At 37.9% G+C, this 24945-nt stretch overlaps 2 protein-coding genes across 2 annotated transcripts in view; both read left to right on the top strand.

Annotated features, from left to right (window-relative positions):
• The window catches only part of LOC124156465 (SKI/DACH domain-containing protein 1-like), a 116440-nt gene extending 110171 nt beyond the window's left edge, over positions 1-6269 (top strand). Inside the window, exon 7 of the mRNA XM_046531037.1 lies at positions 783-6269. The gene's annotated coding sequence lies outside the window, so the exon portion shown is untranslated. The remainder of the gene's footprint in view (positions 1-782) is intronic.
• Positions 6270-15767: 9498 nt separating this feature from the next.
• On the top strand, positions 15768-24157 carry LOC124156464. Its single transcript, XM_046531036.1, has 2 exons — positions 15768-16244; positions 21197-24157. The coding sequence occupies exons 1-2, from the start codon at positions 16023-16025 to the stop codon at positions 21698-21700; spliced, it is 726 nt and encodes a 241-aa protein (XP_046386992.1). The 5' UTR covers positions 15768-16022; the 3' UTR covers positions 21701-24157.
• Positions 24158-24945: the final 788 nt, after the last annotated feature.

The following is a 24945-nucleotide window of genomic DNA, read 5'->3' as shown; positions in this document are numbered from 1 at the left end:
TAGCCCGTTAGGATAATCAGGAGTGTACTGTACATATAATATTCAATACTGTATTTAAAGTAAATTACAATACAATGTTGAAACTTATTACTGTATTTTGTCGAGTGAAATAACGTAAATAAAATAAGTGACATTAAACTCAATACAAAATTCTGGCACTAGGGCCTTCTTTTCACCAGACATAAACTCAGTCGTTGTTTTTTGTCGCAGTGAAGATAGTCTTTTGGATGACGCCACTGTCTCATGAGCAATAGATGGGCACGTGCAGCAGTAGCCTGCTATTCCAAGTATTGTTGGGGAAGGTAGAGATGCGCTGCTCCATCTGGATGTGGCACACCCCTTCCAGCCATCCAATGCTGGCACTAAAAGGCTTATTGTCATTCATACATTCATTTGAATTGTCTTTTCTCGAATAAAAGGTCCTCTTAAAGGAGTTCCCCTCTCTCTTTTCTGGGTGGAGCAAATAAAAAGTGTTTCATCAATTTCATTGTATGAAGACTACTTTGCTGTCTGTTTATTTTTAAGAGTTGTACCAGAAGAAATAGTGCAGTATTGCTCTATCTTTGTGCAGTTTTTTGTATGGGCTATGAGAATAATCAGAACTGTTTATGAAGATATATGTACTTAAAAAAAAGCAAACTTGGAGTAGTGCTGTTTTTTCGTAATAATTTATCTTTATTGATAATTGTTTCTTTAATTGGAATTTGGATTTTTTTGTTGTGGATGTAATCACTTTAGCGAGCCAATACCTGACTTAATTTTCAATGCATGCTTCTTTCCAGGTTGCCATGTAGAGGACAAAAGAGTGATAATTATCCACGGTGTTGGCTGATGTACAAGTAAATGTAAGACCAGGTACAAGGTGGAGGAAGATGGAAGTTGGTTCTGCGTGGTGAAAAGTTTTTCATGTGCGTGTGTGTGTATGTGGGTTGAATGAAGACCAGCGCAAGTGGCCAAAAGAAAAGGGGGATGTGTATGCTGCTTGCCCCAAGCGGAGGCAGAAGAGTTGCTCGGCTCATCGAGCACTCCACCAAACACCTTCATCACCGAGGGACAACAGGTTCACTCTCCTCTTTCTTCCTCCATGCACGAATAGTTTGTCTCCAGCAGTGATGCCATGCTGCTTCTCTTCTCCCTGTTTGGGAGAAGCGGAATGAAGGAAAGGGGCGTTTCATTGTGCTGGCAGCCTCCCTCCCCATGCCTACGAGTGCATCATCATCGTTGTTTGGTCACCATTCCTAGACACACCCCTCATCTTTTTTTTTTTTTTTTTTTTTTTTATTCATCGATTCCACATGCTTGAGACAAGCTGCCTTCCTCCTTGTCAGTGTCCTCGTGAAGGGTCAACAAATCATGATGGCTACTGACTCGAGATCGTCTCCTCTCCGTTGAGACCTTTTTAGTGGAAGTGGAGCAGTGGTGGGTCTGACAGAAGTTTTATACTGAGAGAGGTAAAAGTTGGTGAGGGATAGAAGAAAAAATCATGTGAATGCACCTGTGTTTTATGCTAATGTATTCCCTCGCACACAGCACACACACATACATGAACATAAGAGGAGTAATATCGATGAGATCCAGGTAAGAGAAGACGAGATAAAGTCGATTTTAGCCCACCATGTACAGTCAAACAAAACCCAGTTTCTCTAAGCATAGGCAAGTGATGTGAATGTGTACTGAGTCGAATGAAGCAATGGGAAAGGAAACTCTCCAAAAAAAAAGAACACATTTTTTTCACTTTATCCAACACACAGAGCAGTTTCTCTAGTCAAAAATAATCCAGTAAAATTATGAAAAAAAGAGAAAAATTGTATTATACTATATACATATATATTATATATATATTTGGGGAATTCGATGCATTGTGTAAATTATTTATGTAAATTGTACATAATTTTAAAGAAGACGAGAGGCCCATATATTTTATCTGCAAGTCATTGCTTTGAAATGGGTCAAAATATTCTGTCCTTTGTTGGATTTTGTTTTAAAAGTCTTTGTGAATTTATCAGAATAAGTATGGAAATATTAAGCCAGTAAGGGAAGTCCACTCACAAGTCTTAAACTTGTATCTGAAGGGTATATGAGTGTGTAAAAGTGTCTAAATGTGTGTATGTGTGTGTTTAAGCCTTGTGCACCTTAGGGTGTGCTCGGCAATGAACAGTTTGAGCAAACAGGAGAGAATCATGTCAAAAAATAAATATAATAATAAGATAAAAGTGGAGGAGAGATGAAATATTTAATAGGTACAGGTGAAGTTGTTATCAATTTTTCACCAAAAGATAAAATAAAAATTTTGTTGAAATTACCGGAGTGTAGGATGTGTGTGTCTATTAGAAGATAGGGTTTCGGGATGTTTTCGCTCAGAATAGGAAATAGGGGCAAAGGTTTGTGGAATTAAGTCTAGTAGGCTAGTGTGAGAGATATTATGAATGATTAATTCTTCTGGAGTAGAATTCTGCCCAGCCAACTGAAAGATGGGGAAAAAAGAGCTGATGTACACCTCCTTGGCTAGTTGTCTGACTTATTTTAACATCCTTGATTATTGTAATGTAAATTATGAAGATAAGTTAAAAGAAATTTATGAAGCGTTTTTATTCACACTGGCCAAGCATTCATTGATGCGATGAGTAGGTATTTAAGGTTGGTTGGGAATTTTATTAAAATGTAAAAATGAAAGAGGTTTTGATCCGAGTGAGATTTTTGCTGAATGAATGAGTCTTTGTGGTAGTAAGCATCAGAAAGTGCAAACCTTTAAAAGCAACTTTTTTTTACAATGAGTGGATAGAGAAAGCTGAAAAAAGTGTTACGGTCTCAACCGCATGAAATGTCATAGTTTAAAAGTAAAACCAATACAAATAAAAACTCATTTTTGAGAGTGCACCTGACCAAAAATCATGTTACAAAGCATAAAAAAGAGAGAGAATGGAGGAATGAGTGTTTTTTTTGCATCGATACTGAGATATGTTTCTTTTCACCTGTCAAGACTGCTTGAAAGTTAGAGTTGTATGTGATGTTATTAAGTAAATGTGTGAATGACTTGAAGAGAGTTTTTGAAGAGTACAGACGATCACTGGGTTGAGTGGAAAGACTGCTCGTTGATATCGTCCTAAAGATTTATGGGGTAATGGAATTCTTATTTTCTGTGTTTTATGAAGCCCGTACACCAGATACAAAAATATGCCTGCTCTTGTGTGGTCTACTTCAGGCACGGAACAAGGAGAAAACAGAAAAAAATTATAACTGTCGAGAGACTGAATCAGTGTGGCCCCGTGGTGGAGAAAGCAAGCATGGATCCCCAAGTGGAACGGTTGTTGTGGGCGGTGTGAATGGGCCTGGGCGTGCTCTTGTGCCTTTTGGGTCGGAAAGAGGATGAAGATGATAGAGTGAGCCGAGCTCTGCCTCACTCTGTGTGCGCGAGTGATTGTCACGACGACTGGGATGACGATATAGACGGTGATGGGGGGGGGAAGGAGAATTTGAATCATGCTGACGTTGTGCTCATAAGAGGTGGCACCTGGGTCGAAATGTCAAGGTTTTTCAGTCAGTCGAAAAGAAAAAAAAATGCCAGGGAAAATGAGACAGCATACCTTATACAAATGTGATTGGTCTTGTTATTTTTAGACTGGTCTCAATGGATGGGTTTCGTAGGCTGGAGATGTGCTCATTTGTAAGTGTTGTACGCACTTGCATGTGTGTGTAGAACTGGAAAAAAAAACTTGGTCTGCCCTTCCAAAATTCTCCCTGCCTCAATATCTGGGAGAGTAGAGGCAAGCGATAGGCAAGGTTTTAGTGATTGTTAAGAATTCAGAGTACAAATTCTGTATAAGCCCAAAGTTACATTTGGGAAAAAAGTAATGTTTATTTGTCTGTTGACCCTTTAGTTTCTGGTTTTGGCACCCTGTGGCAGGGGCAGTGAATGATAGGGAAGAAGTGTGAAGTGAATACTATGAAAAAGAGAGAATGTGCTATTGCGTTGATCTGAAATGCTATTCATGCAATGGAAAGTTATGTTTTTCAAAGTATTTTTGCACATCTTTGGCTCTTGTCATAAAATCTTGGCACAGTTATCTCTTGCTGGAAGGATAATACCTAGTTTCACTTCATGTAGCCAACTTTCCCCTTTCAAGAGATGTACCTAAGTATTGTTTGGGTTCTAATTTATTAGAAGAATTTATAAAGAAGTCACAGGGGTGCTTAAATCATGTCCAATGGCAATTCTTCCAAAACCTTTCATTATTTCATCACCTCAAGTTTTTCCGTACTCCTATCCTTCCATCATAACCTTTGAGCTCTTTGAAAAATTTTTCTTTTAAAGCACATAACTTCTTGGTAATGCTTATACCAAGATTAAAGCGCCTGCAAAGGTTTCCTTGGCACCAAAGGAAAAAGATATTAATATGTGAATGTATATTGCTGAAATATTTATTGTGCAATAAGACCTTCCTGTTGTAACACCACGTTGGTTTTGTGATTAGGAACGGATCAAAGGGATGGAAGTGGGAGTAGGGTGGAAAAAGTTTTTAGTAATTCATTAATATACCCAGAAAACCTAAGGATCATCAATGTAATGACAACAAACTGATCACCAGAGATTGTAAAAATAAGAAAAAAAATATTCCATAGCTTTGTGTTGTTGATCAAAGTATTTACATTCTGCACACCTGTGTTTACATATTTGCAAAATGTGTGGCTGTAGATGCACAAGGATATTTGAGAAAGAACTGGATCAACTGTTTATAGGCAATTGGATTTCTTCAGATAAGGGAAGTCATGTAGAGGTTGACATGTTGCCATATGGAACAAGGAGTCAATAACTTGTTTCATGGGAATGAAAAATTAATCGGCCAGAAAGACAAACTTTTGCTACTGATGCATAGGCTATGAGAATAATCAGAACTGTTTATGAAGATATCCCTTCGTTGATTCACTATCTATTCTCTGCTGTAATTTCAAATGGTTGTCAAATGGATTAATCCATTAGTTACTTGTCATTACGTCTTGACATTTGACAAGACAAGCAGCTTTTTAGGAATTTCGGTCTCTTAAAAAAACATTTTAAAAGTTAGGGAAAAATTAAAAGCTAGTACGAGATTATGAAAGCATCATTAAATATTTGTCAGATGTTTGATCGTTGCCGTGGTTTTAAAAAAAGGAAAGGGAAAATTTTGTAATGTTTGTGCAGACATATTCTGTAAATTTCTTTTAGGTGCAATTTTGGTGAAAGCGTAGTAAAATCATTTTAATCTAACAGTTCACTAATACATTCCTGCGTACTTACTGTCTGAAGCAATACTTGACTAGTTTCTCTCAGATTCAGTCAGATAGATTGAGAAATGTCAACCTAAAGAGGAAAGTCTTCATTTACACGAGGTATAATAACTTAAAAATGAAACAAAAACTAAAAGTCTTCTCGATTAATGCTTTATAAAATAATGGTTAGTTATCAAGAATTTTACACTTTGGGAGTGAGTGTGTGCATGCATGTTTGCGTTGTGGCACTACGTGTGCATGTAGCCAGGATGTAATTGAAAGGAAAATTAAAAGTTTTTCTTCTCCGAAATCTTATACACATGCAATTACTAGTAGAGAGAGCTCCTTGTAAATCTGGCTTACTACCCCTTCTCAAATCCCGATCCCTGAAAATTTCTACGTGATGGCACAGAAGAAGGTGTATTGCCCCCTCTCCCATTGTCAGGCTTCAGGAGAGAAAGTGTTTATAGTTTTTGAAGTTTTTTATATATACATAAATATATATATACACACACACACACAAACTGCATGTAGAGAGGAGTGGGCATTGTTATTGAAGAATATATATTTAAAAGGCCATCTGGATTTACACCTTCGCACTGCATGTCATCACTAACCACATTCCTCGTCTCCGTGCATTCAAAGTGAAGACATAAAAAAGTGTTGAATTTGCATATATTTCGCACACTCACTCGCCCTCCTCCTGTGGTCTTGTGAAGTCGAAGAATGGGTGTCGTATCCCCCGCCCCCCCGCACCACTCTTCTTCTTGCGTCCCTCTCTCCTTTTTACGGAACACCAAACGCCGCCTGCTGTCCATCCAGCCCCTCAAGCCCACCCACATCCTACCATTTGGTAAGACCAAGTTTCATTGTGTAGTAGTCTGTTGTCTTAGGTGCCCCGTCATTTGAAACCCAGTTTTATGAATATGAAAACATGTATATAATACTTGTAACTATTATTGCATTGTTTTGTTCTTAATTTTCTTGATTCTACGAAATTAAAATTTGTGTATTATTTTAAATTGTGTGTCATTCATTTAACCTTAAACCCTTGGTGTATATATGTATATCGGTAAGGATCCTTTTTATTAAAGAAAGATACATGTTTTTATGGTGATGATGTGCAAACTTTTTCTCTCGGTGAGAGTAGTGTCTAGTGTTTCAAAAGGAAATCCATATGCCAATGTGAGTTAGGAAGTAGTAATGCAGTCTACATATATAAACCACTCAGAAGATGTAGTTGGAATTGCTGAAATCTGCCTGACATTTGTAATAAACTTTTCTGTGATAATAGGGTGGTTTCCTATTATTTTTTTATTGCCTAAATCGAAAGATTATTACTCCTCGAGTACGTATTTCACGCTTTTAGATTTTTATATGACGATATCTATTTATCGCTATTAAATGAAAAGTGAAAATTTTCAAGCGCGCGAAAACGCGACGGGTAAGTATGAATGCCGGGAAAAACTACATGACGTCGTTCTGCTTCCCGCTGCCGCAAGTGAGGTGACCTTGGGGCGAGGCTCTGAGCGCTGATACGATGCTAGCGGGTAGCTGAGTACCATGCTAGCTGGTAGCGCTTGGCTTAAATAAGGATTATTAATACCTTATCAAACGAAGAAAACTTTCCGACCTTAGCCAGTTTTGATAGGTGATTATTAAGACATGTTTCCCTGAGCTATGTGCCTAATACATGCATTGGTAACCTCAGACGATGTGAAACTCCAGCCAAGGGGCATCTCACTAATAGGGTGGTTTCCTTTTATTTTTTTATTGCCTAAATCGAAAGATTATTACTCCTGGAGTACACATTTCACACTTTTAGATTTTTAAATTACGATATCTATTTTTCGTGATTAAATGAAAAGTGAAAATTTTCAAGCCCGCGAAACGCGACGGCTAAGTATGAATGCTGGGAAAAGCCCGGGTGACGTCATTCTGGTTCCTGCTGCTGCAAAGTGAGATGACCTTGGGGCGAGGACATACGCGCCAGCAGGTGCAGGCTGCTAGCAGGTAGTGCTTGGCTTAATTATAGATTATTAATACCCAATCTAACGAAGGAAACTTTCCGACCACAGCCAGTTTTAATAGGTGATTATTAAGACATGTTTCCCTGAGCTCTGTGCCTCATGCATGCATTGGTAATCTCAGACGATGTGAAACTCCTATCTACTCGTACAGAAATATGTTGATTTGACTAGGTCCCTGTGACGTCACGTGGAGTGGCATCGCATGGGTGCCAATCTGGCCTTTTTCAAACGTGGTTAAAATTGACCATTGCCATTCGCTTAAACTGGGATTTCTAAAACCAAATAATTTGTATATTATGAATACACTAATGGTGGGTAAAGAATCGCAATCAATTCCCTTCGTTTTCCTTAATGAAGGAAACTACCCTATTTGTCATCAATTAAATAAAAAATAAAACTCTGAACTGGGCAGATTAAATCCTTTTTTTTTGTAAATTTCATTACTGTTCACAGTACCTGAGTGGTATGCAATGCCTCTAAGCGATAATGCCTCTGAGGTCTGATGTGTGTAGACAATTTGCTTTTAGGTACTCATCAATTATTTCCAAACATTGTTGGCTCAGCTTTTGAAATAAAAACTTTCTTTGGAGACCCCCCTGAAAGTTTGACATCTTTTCAATTTTTCCATAAGTAACCCTCATCCTCCTTAACTCACCACTGGATCTGATTCAATATATTTGGATCTGATGAATGAACAATGTAGGACTAAATTGAGAGTAGGGAGTAGTGGACGACATGGGGCTCACTCCCTTCCCCAGCTCTTGCTGAAGATTGTGTCGCTGAATGGAATTCTGGGGCTTGGGCCACAGAGCTCTCAAACGCTTGCGAATGGGAGGGGAAGTTTGTTTGTGTGGAGGTTTAACAGCAAACTATTTGTAATTGCAACCAATACTCCCGCAACTAGGTGGGGTGACTCACCACTATCTGCCATTTGTCTTAAAGTGTGACAACAACACATGGCCTGAAATTCTACCGTAGTTTGATCAGCGGACACAGAAAAATGTGAAGGGGGTGCACAAAAATATATCTTGAGCTACCTCTACTTTTATCGTAATGAAAAAATAGGCACATACAAATTTTAATAAAGTTTTATTCATACTGGTCATACACAAGACAAGACCATCTTATGATAAAAAAAGTTGCAATTGTGGTCCTGCAATGCAGGCGGCCCCACAGGGGGGGTGAGTGCCACCAGTGCCCCCCATATGTATCCGCCAGTGCCTAGTTTTAAAGGCAGGTCTTGGCGATGGTTGATTTTCTCACTTGCTGGCCTTGCGTGTGAATGCTTCGTATCTCATCTCCAAGTAAATACATGCAAGTTTTTTCCTGGCTACGGCCTTGTATCAATAGAGTTAAGGCAATTATTTTAAAATTTTTTGAATATCTGCTTAAAAATAATATTTAATTTTTAGAGAAGTTTTAACAGGATAATTTTATTGTTTTCACTTTATATATATATATATAATATATTTAGTTACTGCCTCTTCATTATCATAAAATGGGATTGTAGTTCATTGGTTCCTATCTTCAAGGCTTTCTTGTCCTTTCCTTGCCTCCATAGTTGATTAGAAATGGATTATTGTGTTGGGAAGTGCGGTTTGAAGCTTGTCTCAAAGTCTCCAGCCAACAGGCATGCCATATGGGGGACAAGTCCCTGAGCCTATTAGGGCCTGTGCCTTGTAGATTGTTGCGTGGGAGCAGTGCCCACTTGACAGTGCTTTGCCTTGGAGTCTGGCTCAGGTCACAGCATTTGGAGTTCTGAGTCTACCAAAAAAATGTTTGGGTTGGAGAATTACTTTTCTTGGGAGTTCAAACTCTATCCTTGGTCATGAAAAGAACGGGCCCCCTCTGGTGTGTTGTCAAAGCAAACAGATTTTCTTCTGGTACATATTTTGTTACACCTTACGATTGGCTAAATACCATAGATGCTAAATGCTCAGTTACTTCATAGTTAGCATATTTATATTCAGTGAAGCTTGCCTAAACTGTGAAATGTAAAGCTCTAAATTAAACTAAAACCTGTCTTTTCTAAGTAATAAATAGTTGGTTGCATTGAATACATTTATACTATGCATTTAAAACCTGTGTTCATCAGGAGCTTCCTAGTGTGGAAATGGAATTGATTTTGGGGCTTGTGATACGCTGTTGGATGGTATTCCAAAACACAATGAAAGCTACAGTTGGAAAAATTGGCCTTTGCAGATCACACCATCGATCAAGATCATGCCATCCATTGGTGCGAGACAAAATATCTTTTGTGCTCAGAAGGATGTTAGGTCCAATTAGACATCAGAAGCATAGTAAACTAGTGGCTAGAGCTCTTGGCTGCCGATGGAAGGATCCAAGGTTCATCAAATCCCAGGTGAAGACTTCGAATACCCTTACATGATAACGCTCATAGTTCATGCATGGGTGTACCCAGCGAGGGGCAGGGGGGGGGGGGGGGGCATTCATTCATTCTTTTGCAATTTTTACTTCTAGGGGGGCTGCTGCCTCCTAATAGTTAAAATCGCATTAGTCTTTAAGAAAAATCAGTACTGAATTGAAACGAAAGTATTCAACAAATTTTCTTAAAACCCAGGAAAAATTATATGCATAATTATAAGATGTGTCACTAAAATAAAACTATTTTTTCAAGGAAATAATCTCATAAACTAATGTCACAACTTGGCTTGCCCCCCCTAGACCATGGCTTGCTCCCCCTAGACCATGGCATGCTCCCCCTAGACCATGGCATGCTCCCCCCTACACTATAGCTTGCCCCCCCCCCTAGTTATGATCTTGGGTATGCCCTTTAGTTCATGTACTCTCCATTTACACACGTAAGAGCAAAGATAACGATGAATAATGATTTGCCTACTTCTTACCGTGATTTTCCACCAGCCACCTTGATTTGTGTACTCAAGCCATATAAAAATTCTGGAAGAGCCATTATAACATTCCTCCCATAAATAGGGAAGCCAGAAATTTTATTGGGGTAATATATTTGGCCAGGCTGCAAAAGCATTGGCTTGCCTTGGTGGTATAAATGGTTAGTGTACCTAATCGGAGATCGGGAGATTTGGGTATGGGTTCCTGGCTAAGCCAGAATATTTTTCACGGCAAATTCCACCCTAAGTCTACACTTGCATTCCTTGTTTCTGATGCCTTACAAAATCACGTAACATTGGTCCTTTTGAGATTAATCTTCATGCCGTAATCCTTACACCATTTCTCAATATCATCAGCTAGTGCATATAATCCTGCATATCCAACTCCATATAAGGCTCTTCATCAACCTTTTTTTTTCACTCTCTCCGTTGACAATTACATCAAGCATTATTTTGGGTACTGTCAAATTTTGTCCCAGCTCCCTGGATACACCACTGCTTTACATTAGGATAGCCATTCATCCCTTCAACCTATGGGAGTGTATGAGGTTCCTTGCTGCTGCAGTGGAATATGTATATGGCTCAGAGTAAGCAAGTATCTTGAAAAGGCTCAGTGGGCTGGGCCAGGCCTGGAACTAGGAGTTTTGTCAGGGGGGCAAAGATCAGTTTGCTACGCTCCTCTCCTTACCCCCCCTCACTCCCTCCATCCCCACACCCTACCACTAATGTATGATTCAGTAATACCTTGGTTTGCAACCACAATCCCTTCGAGAAAGATGGTGGCGAACCGATCAGTTCAATAACCAAATCATCTTTCCCCTTTACAAATAATGTGAAAGGGAGTACCTAGCCCCAGCTGATGTGCTGTTAATATATAAGATTTGAGTGAATTGATACGTAAGTTTTAAGTAAATAATAAATTACACATATAAAGCATTTGATAAAAAAAAAACATTAAAGAAGTACGTCAAATATTTTAAAAAACTTACCTTTTTTATTGCGATACGATGGCATAGGTGATGGAAGTGTGAGGAGCATGGGCTGCAGTTACTGCTTTGGAGGGAAATCCCTCTCATAAAAATGAGCTTCAGGGGTTACTTCCCTCTCCTGTTGCTTTGAAGTAGGTAACAAAAACTTATGCAGCGTCTATAGCTTTTTCCTTATTTGCAGAAATTGATGAAAATGAGACATGACATTGTCATTGAAAAGGTGTTGTATTGGTTGCCACAGTATCGGGATGAGATTTTTTTAACGAAGCTTGCACATCCACCAAATCAGATAAAATATTATACCACCACCCAGTGGCATATCTGAGCTTGAACCAAGGGGGGCTAGCTAGAGGTCTGGTATATTCCTCTCCCGTCAAAAGGGGGTTTTGGAGATTTTGGATTTTCAAGACTTAAAAGCGGTGATTTTAGGCTTACTCTTAGGTAAAAAAAGACACTACTAAGCTCTTGGGGTAGGTCATTCTATTTGCACCAAAACCTGTTAAATAGGCCCTAAGTTTAAAACTAATTTGTATTTTAGTTCGTTATAGCGGATACATTTACCCAGCAAACATTTACATTTTGCATAAAAGTATGTATAACTAAATACATACTTTTATGCAAACGTATAAATTCATAGTTAAGGAAAGAAAGGGATAGGAACATGTAATAGAAAAAAGACGAGGACAACAGTGCTGTGGTAGATGGAAAAAGCCAGAAAATCAGAGGGTAAAAATGCCGCCTGACTGGGACTCGAACCCAGAACCTCCTGGTTGCCGGCCAGGAGGTACCCTCCAAAACTTCCGATTTTATCTAGTGCATGTTTAGACCCCATGGGAGGAGGGGCATAGCCTAGTGCTAAGGCTCCCTTAGCCCTGGGGGCTATAGCTCCCTCCAGGGGCGCAGCTAGGAATTAAGGCTGGGGGCGGTATAGGTGCAACTAATACCGGGGTGTGTGGGGGTATGGAATACCCACCAGGATTAGCGGTAGGTGAGATTAATTACTTGCGAAATTTTAAGATAAATGATTCAAAATGGTGAGTTTTGCTTCTTTGTGAGGGATAATTTTGTTAATCCTTACACTATTCTATTAGTAATATCAATCCAATTAAGTAAAATGGATTAGACTTAAAAATTTCTCTGAGATCTGGGGGGGGGGGTTATCCCCCAAAACCCTCCCCTCGCTGCGCCACTGGCTCCCTTAGCCCCCCAACCCCTATTAGATCCGCCACTGCTACCACCAGTGCCTTAAAGTTCATATTCTTTTGAAAAATCAGGAGGATATTGGAAGAAAATGTCACACAGAGAGAAGTGACCATGTCAGAGAACAAACCAAACCATATCAATGTTCAGTTGTAGAAAGCTGCCTAAATGTAACTCTATACCAAGAGAACATCATTAAGTGAATGACTTCACCTACATAGGGAGTAAGATCACATCAGATGGAAGAAATAATGGCAGATGCAAGAAGCAGGATTGTGCCGGCAAAAGCGGCATTTATAAGGAATCAAATTTTAACATCCAGAAATAACAGCCTTGAAATTAGGAAAACAATTCTCAAAGCCTACACATGGAGTGTGGAATTATATAGGCACCTGTGAAGCATGGACTCTGGGTCCAGAGGATAAAAACAGACTGAGTTCACTGGAACTATGGTGTTATGGAAGAATGCTAAAAATTAAGTGGACAGACCAAATAACAAATATTGAATCAAAAGAAAGAGAAGAGGTGTATCTATTGAAATTGGTTGTGTAAAGAAGAGTCGCACTTATTGGGTGTATAATGAGGCATGGGGGGATCCTATTGATAATCCTTGAAGGGCACGTTGATGGAAAAAGGGGCAGAGGAAGATCACGGCTCCAGTTTAAAGATCAAATAATGAAGGATGTTGGATAAAAAAGCTATGAGGAAATGAAAAGGAAAGCAGAGAGACAAGAAAAAATGGAGAGAGGCAACCAAACTTAGGATTGAATATCGAGGTGGTGAGGATATAATAGGTGGAGAGACAGAGGTAGAGAGCTGGACACAATACACATGAACAAAAGAACTCATGCCATTTATTTGGTTTGTGTGTTTTATATCCTGCTCCAAATGTCTCTAACTTATGTATCTCATTATTTTTAGTATGTATTCAAATAAAAAACATCATGGGCTGTCCCCCCAGAGCTAGGAGAAATTTTTATGTTTAATCCATTTTACCTGATTGGATTAATATTACTTTCAGAATAGAGTGCATATTATAAAAATATACCTCTGAAAGCCATAAAACTCACCATTTTGAACCATTTATCTGAAAAATTTTCTTGGGGAGGGCTCCCACACCTCCCGCTTACCCTAGCAGTATTCCATACCTCCCAGTATTAGTTGTGCCTAAAACCCCCCTAGCCTTAATTCCTAGCTATGCCTCTTCCCGTTAGTATTATATATTCTACATCTTAATTAAGTAAATTGTCAGAATTATCAGCTTGGATACGTGCCAGTGAGATGGTGAGAGGCATAGCTGGAGGGCCAAAATTGCCTGACTAAATTTGTTAAAAATAGGGAAAAGTTATGAAAGATAACAACTTTGTTTTCTACAACTTATGAATTAATGAATATACCTGACAACTCCTCTCACCACCAAGGTTATGCTCTGTATTTGGGCCAAGCCAATGTTTGAAGCTGCCACTGGTAGTCTACTTAAGGGGAAATAAAAGGGTCGTGGCCCAGTGGACCCCCTAAAACGAGGACCTATATAAGGCACTGGAAAGGCTTAGTGAGCTCTGGAGAGAAATAGAGCCACATAGGATATGCAAGTGGTCATTGAGTATCACATGTTCAGCTGAATATGGGTCTTGGGTGAGACATAAGCATATCATCTATGCTAAGTATGCAAGGCCATATATACATGCTTGCCATTAGTATTTCAATCCTAAGATTGGTGTACTATAGCCCTCCATTTACACCTATCCCAAGCTAGTTCTTTATTGAAAGGCTAAAAACGCTTGATACGGAAGATTGATTAACCTGAGCCAGATTAAAGAGGGGCAACTGGCACGTATGCTAAAGCAAAGCTGCTGATGTCTACTTCCACCCAAAATTGAGATTGGCCTGCTAATGGGGTAATGAACTCTGACACTTACATTTAAGATTGATTGACCGATTCTCTTTGTGACCCTTGCAGTGAAGTGAAACATTTATCACAAATAATAAACAATATTTCCTGAAAATTGGTAGAAAATTTGATTGATAAAATGATTTCCTTCTTCCTTTCATGCTAAACTGAAGCTTCATGAGATGTTATGCAAAAATTAAATGTTTTCGTTCCTTGCTCACTCAATATTTCAACTCTTCCGTAAGTTTAAAAGGATAGGGTAAAGCTACCCCTGGACTAGCTGGCTCGTTAACTAGCAGCTAGCATGACGAAAATGGCACAATCTTGAGGAATTCATTATTCAGGGATGAGGGGCTTATAGTTCCTCTCTCAGGGCCACCCAACGATTATTGAGTGGGGCGTATATGACTCCACACACTATTTGTACCCAGGACCCTTTCAATCAACAACCAAAGGCTTTTCCTGCCTGATCTTCTATACTTACGAATATTAATTTTATTCTTCCAGTGAATTTTAAAACTGGCTATCCTAAATAATTGTTTCGCATTAGATACTTGTTTGCTTTCACCATGGTAATTCAAGATATAGCCAACCAAAATCATGACAGCCTGTTAAAATATTTAAAATGAAAATATGCTATGATATTTATACGAAGAATAAAAGCTGTTCTGTGGAAGGCCGGCTTTTCTGAGAAAGGTAGGATAGCTTTACCACGGGTATAAAATGACGAGATATGATCATTTCCAATAATTTGTGCAAGATTTATCCCAACTAAAAATTTTAGACCTTTAACTTCACCGCGGTTCGTGCAAGTAACTTATCAGGGTTAAATGAACGACTTAACATCCCTCAACCCATCTCGTGGTTCCACAAAGAGTGGGCTAAAAGTTCAATGCATGCTACTACCGCTATTATTTTGAAAAAAAATGCGACTTCAGCTAGACAATACCTTTCCTTTACAAAAAAGTAGCACATTCCATGCACAAATACATATCCATGAGTAGAAGATTTATAAAACTAAGGCACTGAGACAAAAAATTTCCGAAAACATGCGTAATGTTTTCGGTAAACAATGTGCACGATTCAAAATGTTTACAAACATTCAAAAAATCGGATTTGCGATTCTGATAGCGATACCAGCGATACTATCGCAACCAGTCGTAGGTCGTACTCATGATGACAGGGGCATGCGAAGCTAAAAATGGAATTTTTCCGTTTAAATTATCAATAAAAAGTGTCCTTCATGATTTATCGGGTCACGGAAAAAGCTTTAACTAGTGATATGTTATGGTAGTAGCAAGCATTACCCTCAAAAGGTATTCATAATATTCCAAATAAATCTCAACTCTCCCTATTAATGAAGAAACGTTGAATGAGGAAATGTGAATTTTTCTTATGATATGTAATAATAGTTTTATTTTTTGCAACGACTGTCGTTTTGTTTCCTGATTAAATTTTTTAAAGTCACCAATATCAAAGTATTGACGACTAAATAGCAGACGACCAGTGTGCGATACTAATGTATCGATACGTCAACTAGCCTATCCGATTCGATGACGCTTGGGATTTCTTTGTTATGATAATAGTAAATGCGTTCTGCTTCGGGAATTCCCTTTAAATTACTATCTTAGCCCTATCTCGGGTTAATTATTCACGTGTCATTTGCTCTTTAACTCTATTTGTACTTTGTTCAGAAGGTGAGCTCAGACTGGGCAGCTCCGAAACCGGGAGTTCCTGTTACAAGAAACAATATTAACTTATTTTTCTTGTAAACTGCGTCTCATAATTCTTCAGAATGGGACCTGTGCGATCTGTTGTGCAACAGTATTTTATCAAGCTTAACAGTGAAGTGTCAGTGTGTGAATTCTGCCAGAAAGAAATCAAAACTTGCGGCAATACAACCAATCTCAGACTTCACTTAATCAGGAAACATCGCGATAATCCTGACTTAGCGGAGTTTGTCGCTCAGTTTCCCATTCCACCCAGTAAAAGAGCGCAACAGAATGCAATCGCTAAGGTATAGTAATGTTTGCATTTTTATCCTGTCAAGTTCAGTGAACTTACGGCTTAGATAGCCTGTGTGAGAGTGTTGATAATTCCATTTAAATATTGGTTATTTTCATCGTTATGTCTTGACAGGTGTTCGAAACTAAAGCTGTAGTTGTGGATTTTACATAGCGTGTTACATGTGGGAGAATGTTCTCCTAATTGCTTTTTCGAACCTATGTTTGTAATTTGTCAATGCCTTATTTTAAAACATTTCTCTCACGCAGCGAGCAATAGCGGTATTGTCTATGGCCGACTGTTCTCAATGGAAATAGTAAATCCTAGGTATAACTTCGTTAACCAAACCACACACTTGAATGATTTGAATTTGTTTCCCGTGTGAAAGATGAAGTGATATTGGCTTTGGGTACAAATTTACAAAACTATAGCCTATAGGCAGTTAATGAATGCATTTTAATCTTGAATCTTTGAAGTTATGGTGGCCTCCTTTTTTGCCCACGTAATTTAAGTTACCGCATTAATATGCCCTTCTTAATTAAAGTATGTAATTATGTCGCACCTTCAACGGTAATTCTTTCATATTGTCTATTGACCATTAATTAGTAAACTGTAACATGTAATATTGCTCCTTGCATTTGGTACTTTGAGATATTAAACGTCACCTAATTAGTTATAATTTTCTGAATTATTGAACTTTTATATTGTAGGCTCATTCCGTCCAGATGTATGTTAATAAAGTCGGTTGTCATAATTGTTACGAAGACATTTCTTTCCTATTTATTCTCCAAAGTGGTGAATTATGTTGAAGTAAAGCTTTGTGGTAAACTCAAGCTTTTCTTTCTTTAAATAACTCATCTTCTTGTGTAAGAACTTGAACTTTTTTATTTTATATAAATTAACATTTCACTCATCTACAACCTGTCAACAGCAACGGCAATCAAGTTGCTGATATCAAATGTTAGGTTCGCCCAATCTCAAAACTAGATAGATCAATTATAGTTTTGGCAATCTTACCATATTCTTCAAAGCCTCCTCCCCTCTCTTTCTTCATGCTTCCACTTAAAATTTTCTTCTCGCTTTAAGGTGTGGGACTTAATGGTTCCTGATGCAATGATTCTGAAAAATCGGAGTATTTTAGGGGCTGCCTTAAATTTTATTCAACAAACAACAGAAAACATTGTATGTTAATGAGTAGGAGAGGGAGTATTGAAACTTAAACAAGGGATGGGATGGTGCATTTTTATGCTGCAAATGCCATGACTCAGACCACTTTTCTCTGCAGTTAAAATACATACTTAAGCTGCTGCTGGTGTTGATGCCTAAAATATACTTGGACAAATAACTGTTGTAACTCAAAAAGTACAGGGTACGCAAAACCTTACTATTGATACTACTGAACTAAGTAGAACTTAGTTTTTTGGTTAGATGTTGTGCATGTTCAACCCATGATACGCTAGCTAATATTGCAGCAGAGGAGGAGAAATTACCCCATCGCACCCAGTTGAGCATCTTTCACTTAGCAAGTAGAGCTTGTGTTGGTTCAGACATGCTCATATATTGTATTCACACATCTGTGGGCTTAAAAATAAATAAGCCTCCTTCTGTTTAAATCAAGTATATTATTTCCTCAATTACTTAGTGAAAAAAAGTGGATAACATTCTGCCTTTCCCTTCAGGTACAGCCACTGGTCATGAAAATGTATAACATCATCAGCAATCAAACAATCGCTTAAATGCTGGTCTCCTCTAAATTCTTCTGTAAACCAATCTTTTAACTTGAAAATACATAACTCTTCTGTTTTATATCCTTTATCACTGCCCCTTACTCTCATCCAGACATTCCTTAGTCATTTGTCCCTTTCACTTGTCCTTAAACGATTTCCTTCGTCACACCATCATGCCCAATGGTGTGGATAGTGAATTACTTTGTCTTCTCGTCAAGGTTTTCAGACTTCTTTCCTACTCTTCTTATGACCTTCACGTTACTTACTCGTGCAATCCATTTGATCTTCATCCTCTATTAAACGCCTCTCCTCAGATGTCTTCAACCTTGACTTCTCTTCTACTGTTGTTAATCTTGGCTCATTACCATGAAGAACAATGAACATGAATGACACAACATTATGATGAAGAACAAATTAAGTCCTTATAAATTGTTTACCTACTTCAACGCTTATATTCCCAGCCATGAGTTGCGATGTTATGACAATGCCCGCAAATGTTGTGTCTTTTAGACAATTTGAGACAAATGAAGTTCAGTTGAGGCATGTTAACTAGTTATGTCTTTTAATGCTTTCAATTTAATCTGTAGTGAACCCTCCTGAAAATTCATATTGTGATTTTGGACCCCTCCTTCACTGGAAACTCGCAATTGTCATTACTGCTCTCTGGCATGAGGTGCATTTCCCAGAGCAGTTGACCTTCCTTAATAGCTGATTGCCCTCCTTTGTGATGGATGTGATCATCTCCAAGGTGCCTATGTAACATCAAAGACTTTGAAATCTGGGAATCATGCTTGGATTTTCAGTGCCAAGAATTTTCCATAGGATATGAAGGAAGGCCAGGAATAAACAAAATTAACATGTCAAGAAAGAAATTGATTGTATCTGTGTTACTTAAAAAATATGATGTGATTGTCCCAAGTTTTCATTACACAGGTACATATCTCTCACTTGACTCTATAGATACATGTTTATAAAAATTGTTGTGATTACGAATTTCATGTCAAGTGAAAGGTGTATATCGGGCAGTGTAATTTACTTTGCTATGTTCGTAGAGCCAGTTACTACGTGAATTTACATCAGGCAAATCCTGTTCTTTGCTTTTGCAATGCCTATAAAGAGGTGATATTAGAGTCTAGGCAAGTTCCTTGGATGAGGTTAAGCAGGAAGATTGATTGAACAAATAGAGAGCATTCTTGAGACCCAGTTCTATTAAGCAAATTCATGTTAAATGAGGGGTACCTGCACCTACTTATTTCTTCCTTTGCTGTTTAGATGTTTTTATCTTTGCATATGACTATGTACAAAGTTACTTTTTTGCATTGGTTGGATGAAAGTTCAGTAACTGTCAATTATAGGTACATATAGGTCGCCGGCCTCGGTGGCGGCGGGTTAGAGTCCTCGCCCGCCAAGCTGAAGGTCGCGGGTTCGAGTCCCGCCTGGGTAGATTACCCCTGCCCAGGGAATGGATGTCAGTTATCGTCTATCGTCGTTATGTTCTATCCCACCGATGTAAAGGCCAATCAGTGCTGTTTTCGGGGTTAGGAAAAAAAATAAATGTATTGATATTGTTTAGGTGATATAACTCAAGGGGAGTCATTGCATCTTTGTTGACATATTGCTATTATATCATCGTTAATCTTTGTCCTTGAGGTGATAGATTCTGCAGTTCATCCAGAGTTCACTTTGAAGACTTTGTAGTCCCAAGGTAACGTATAAGATGGGTTCCTGATAATATCCACTCGTTGGATTTTTGCATAACTCATAATTTTAATGAATAGGGAGTACTTTCTGTGGCTGCATACACAGTAGATCTATTACCTTGTACATTACTTTTACTTAAACCTTTCCTGCTGGTGCCTTTGAGAGGAAAATGCTTTCCATGCTATGAGTAGCATGAGAATATTTTAAGCCTCTCTTCACGGAGCTCTTTTTTGGAGTGAAGTTACCCTAGTATTCTCATCCCTTCGATTTGGGACCCAACTCGATGGGGTACCTGGCTATTACTACAACCACTGGAGTAGACCATCCAAACCTTTCTCAGCACGAGTCCACGGTCTACTTATTGCATTAGGAGTTTTTTTTAATATTGCTTTTGATTTCAATAATTTACACTTATATACAATAATAACTAACACTTTTAAAGCATTGTAGAATTTAAAATGGATTTTTAGCATTAATAGTTATGAAGTTAGTAAACACAAGGTACTAAGAATTAAATGCTAGAAGTCCCTTAATAGTAATATGCTAACATTTCATTTGAAAATAGCTTGTGCACACTATAAAACTGAATTCATTGACAAATAAAAAATATTGAAGTATGCAACAAAAATTTTCTTTGCAAGAACCATTGACAATATAACCACTTCATAATGGATTCCTGCAGTTAGGAGGATCATAAATGAGTAGAAGGGTTGGGCCCAGTTGCCGAGGAATGCTGTTAGGGCCTCGCTAAGCTGGGTCTCGGGCAGGGCCTGAATGCCTTCCTCCATTACTACCTCAGCGGTCACTTCTCTTCCCCTGTGTCGGCGGTAGCCGTCGTTTGTTTGTTTGTGTAGAAAAATCCACGCGAGGTTGAGTCGACCTTGGTTCTTTTGGGTATGAAAATGCTCGTTGACCACCGCCGACAAGCGACTGCGTGAAAGGGTTAAATTAGCTATTTTAGTTATTTTAATGATCTTTTTTGGAGGCTTTATTTGTATGGAACTCCTTTAGAAAATGTGCCACTCCTGCTCAACCAGTTGTATGTTGTCTATAATATAGTATAGTATAGGTATGCTATAATACTTGTTTAAAACTTATTCTAAAATCTTGATATTTTCACGGTAGATTGGATAGGCCCTTTTCAGCATTTACCTTATTCCAAAGCATAATAATTTTATATCTGATGAAATACTGAGGTAAAATTTTCAACAATTTTATATCTGATAAGATACTGAGGTAAAATTTTCAACTACATATTTGATATCTGATAAAATACAGAGGTAAAATTTTCAAATTTGAATGATGGTTTAATATTGACAATTGTCTCATCTCTAAAACCTGGAAACTTTTAAGGTTATAGTGCAATTTTCAAAGACTTTATAGATTACGAAAAAAACACCGGGCAAGTGGGCATCATGCATCCTCTTTAAGTCGAGTTGTTCATAAGTCGAGGATTTTCTTTGCATAAATGTACCTATTACTAATGATGTGTTTGTCAATACGTAATAACATTATGTTAACATGGTCTCTTTCACAGGATGGAGGAACGGTTGATCAAACTAGAGTTTCAATGGAGCAGACTGGCTCACAACAGCATCAGGCAACTATGCAGCCACCTCAGCCCATGAAACCTGCTGGGCTGAAGAAATTTTTCATGCGGAAAAGCCAGGAACAGAATAATGCAACCATGTACAGTGATAGAATCCAAACAATCAAGGAAGAAGATGAATTTGATTATGTGGGGAAAAATGTGTCGGCCAAGCTGAGATCCTTACCCAGGGACCAGCGAATATTTGCTGAGAAACTCGTCAATGACATTCTGTTTGAGGCAGAGTTGGGAAATTTAAACAGAGGTTGTACCCTAATCACTAATACTGAAAAGAATCCATGCTACCCTTCTGTTTCATACATCTCCCCATCTGTGGAAATGCACTCAAATCCTACGGAAAGTCCTGATATGGCCATGAACTCTCAGATGAATAATACTGAGCAGGATCATGGCTACCTGCCACCAGATGATAAAAACCAGATAGTACGCTAGTTGTTAGACTGTACAGTGGACCTCATGAAAGCAAATCCAACCACAGTAAATTTGATCTCAAAATCAACAGTGGCAAGCAGTGGGCTTAATTATCAACAGGGGACTCCAAGTTATTGCACATTATAGTTTGTCTTCATATAATCTTCAGTCACCCCTTATGACCTCAATGTTTAAATATGTGTTTGAGATTTTGATCGATCCTGTATTCAGGCCGTTGATCTGTATATTTTTATTTCTTCAGTTCTCACTCTAATGGATATGTATTGCACTCTTCTGTCTTGCCCATTGTCCTGGATACTCAGAAACTTGATGGCTAGTCTTTGAAAATCAAGTATTCCTTATTGATAAAATCTGGTTTATATTTGGTTTTTAGAATCTGTCATCTTATATCTTTGGCTATGATTTTTTTCCCTATCATTTATGTCCCATCAATCTTGAGATTTGAATTCTAACTTTCGGTCCCTGTACAGTCAGCAAAAAATAGCATTAAAAGTCTTGTACTAAGGGGTGAAGAGGTATGAGCTACTCATGAAATTTTATTTCAAGTGATCATAGTTTAGTTCCTGAGTTAAAATGTACACTCCTTGATTTTGGCACCTAAATCATAATGGCACAAGGATGTAGAGATATTGGTATTGATCCTCCTTCTGCCAGCTATACTTTGTAAAGTATATCTTATTGATTGAGGAATGGTGTTTAAGTCAATGTGAAGGATTTTAATGAGAATCTTATTGGGAGTAGTGATGTTTACCTTCTTACTCATGTTGACTCTTCATTTGTATACATGAAATCTAGTCAGTTTTATAAAGTTGAGTAATTCTACTTGGTGATAGACCATGTGTTGTAGGTTTAAGTATTTGTGTTGCTAGGAGTTAATCATTATTTATAGGTGAAGTTCTGTATGAGCTCAAAGAGTTGCCTCATTTTTTCCCCTGCTGATTTTTATTTATGATTTTTTTATTCACTCATGAGAGGGTCTACTTAGTGTTTTTTTCACGAGCTGAATGCTGAGTATGTTTTTGTTATTCAGCTTATCAAAACCACTTGTCTGTTTCCACACACTTTTATTTACACTGACCATGGTTTCAGCAACTTGTGCCATTATCAAGGAGCACAAGTTGCCGAAATCATGGTCGGTGTAAATGAAAGTGTGTGGAAACAGAGAAATGGTTTTAATGAGCTGAATATCAAAGATTTCCACCGTATCATGCCGGACACTATCTTTTATGTTTTTGTTGTTTGGTAAGTGGTTGCACTGTGTTAAGGTAGTTCACTTCCTTCATCTTGACACTTGCCTATTAAAAAAAAAAATAGAATGAAATGTTGCCAAGAAAATATTTGCTGTGTGAAAGTAATTTTCATGAAAAGAGTCACTTTTCTAGGTTATCAATTTTTCAAAGCCTCGAGAAACTATAATTGTATATTTTTTGCTTTTAAAGTCTGAGTGATTTTTCATTATCTTGTCTTTTAGAGTAAGAGTGGGTGTAAGTCATATTGTCGCTCATTGTTCGGTACTTTTTTCTTTGCGGACATAAAAGCAGAGTACCACCATTGGCCTTTGATTGCAAAGTATTACCACCAATCTCTCAATTAATGAAGTTAGGCTTTTGATACCCTGACTAACTGATCATTGATTGGTGAGGTCACAATTCTGTGTGATACAGACATTATTTTGAATATTTACATCTTTCTCTCTCCATCAACATTACCCCGCTTACATTACTACCCTTTAAGATAGGTGAAGAATTTATTTAGGTAGGCATTAGAAAACATCTGATTTAGCCATGATATTTTATGTGTACACTTATGGTTTTCTTTGGTTTGGGTTTGAAACTCAAACTGTTATTACGATTGTAGAAATTGATAGTTAGTAATCAAATTTATAGTGACAAAGGCTTATCCAGCAGGTATAGGAACCAAGGAACTTACCCACCCCGTGATGAATGATGACACTCATGACTGACTCTTGCCCCAAAATTTTTTCTAGCTAGGCTGTTTTTCTGGCCTATGGTAAAACTTTGTTTCCCTTTTTGGAAAAGTTTATTTACTTCGAATATAACGTTTAATCTCCTTGAGAAGCCAATAATTTATGACTGTTCAAAGATACTCGCAAATTTAGGTATGTATTTGCCATTTGTGGTATAATATGTGTGTTGACTTTGTTCTAGGGAGATTCAAAATGTATAGAGAGAATGATATCATTTTACACCCAGAATGTCTCTGTGTTCAAGACCTTCACTCCGAATTTTTGAGAACATTGTGTTTGAGGAGAAATCAGAGATTGCCTGTACGTATTCCTTTCAAATTAAATTATATCTTCGTAATCATCCATAATTACATTTTTTAAGAGTAATTTATACTTTTGCAATTTATGAAATTGTCTATTGATGAAAGTATCTTTAATTAATTCCATCAATTAAGAGTGAACAGGCTTCAAACACATTCCTTTGCCAATTATATCTGAAAAAAACACTTTCCACAGAATTTAGTTTTTGGCAAGCTTGTTTGCATCATAATCATACAATATTTTTTTGATTAAAATAATTTTCAAGAAATACATATATGTACAACAGAGTACCATGACAACCGACGAGAACAACTGTCTCTGCTTGAGTTTCTTCCCCTGTGTGAGCAGCTAAAGGTCAACTGGATGAAATCCCTCTGAAAATCACGCTAACTCTTCCAACTTCATGCTTCTTGCCATCTTGCACTTTTTAGGGCACAATAGGGTAGTTTCCTTCATCGAAGAAAACGAAAGGCATTGATTGCGATTCGTTACCCACCATTAGTGTATTCATAATATACAAATTATTTGGTTTTACAGAATGACGTCACCCGGGCTTTTCCTGGCATTCGTACTTAGCCGTCGCGTTTCACATGCTTGAAAATTTTCACTTTTCATTTAATCACGAAAAATAGATATCGTCATTTATAAATCTAGAAGTGTGAAATGTGTTCTCGAGTAGTAATAATCTTTCGATTTAGGCAATAAAAAAATAACAGGAAACCACCCTATTAGTGAGATGCCTCTTGGCTTAGGGATCTTAAGGATGATTACAGACATGGCAGATTTTTCCATTTCAAACAATTTACCATCGCTCCCATTCAAAGAGTAGATTATTCTCCCAATGCAGTAAAATTTCCATTGCCGTTGATGACAGGATTGTTGAATGGATTAGCGTTACTATCGGAAGGATGTGAGTCTCAGTGGATGTGAGGATGTGAGTGTCTTGAAAGATTCTTGG

This window comes from Ischnura elegans, chromosome 3, assembly GCF_921293095.1.
Source record: "Ischnura elegans chromosome 3, ioIscEleg1.1, whole genome shotgun sequence".
NCBI classification, from domain to species: Eukaryota; Metazoa; Arthropoda; class Insecta; order Odonata; family Coenagrionidae; genus Ischnura; species Ischnura elegans.
This window is presented reverse-complemented; position numbering and strand designations above follow the sequence as displayed.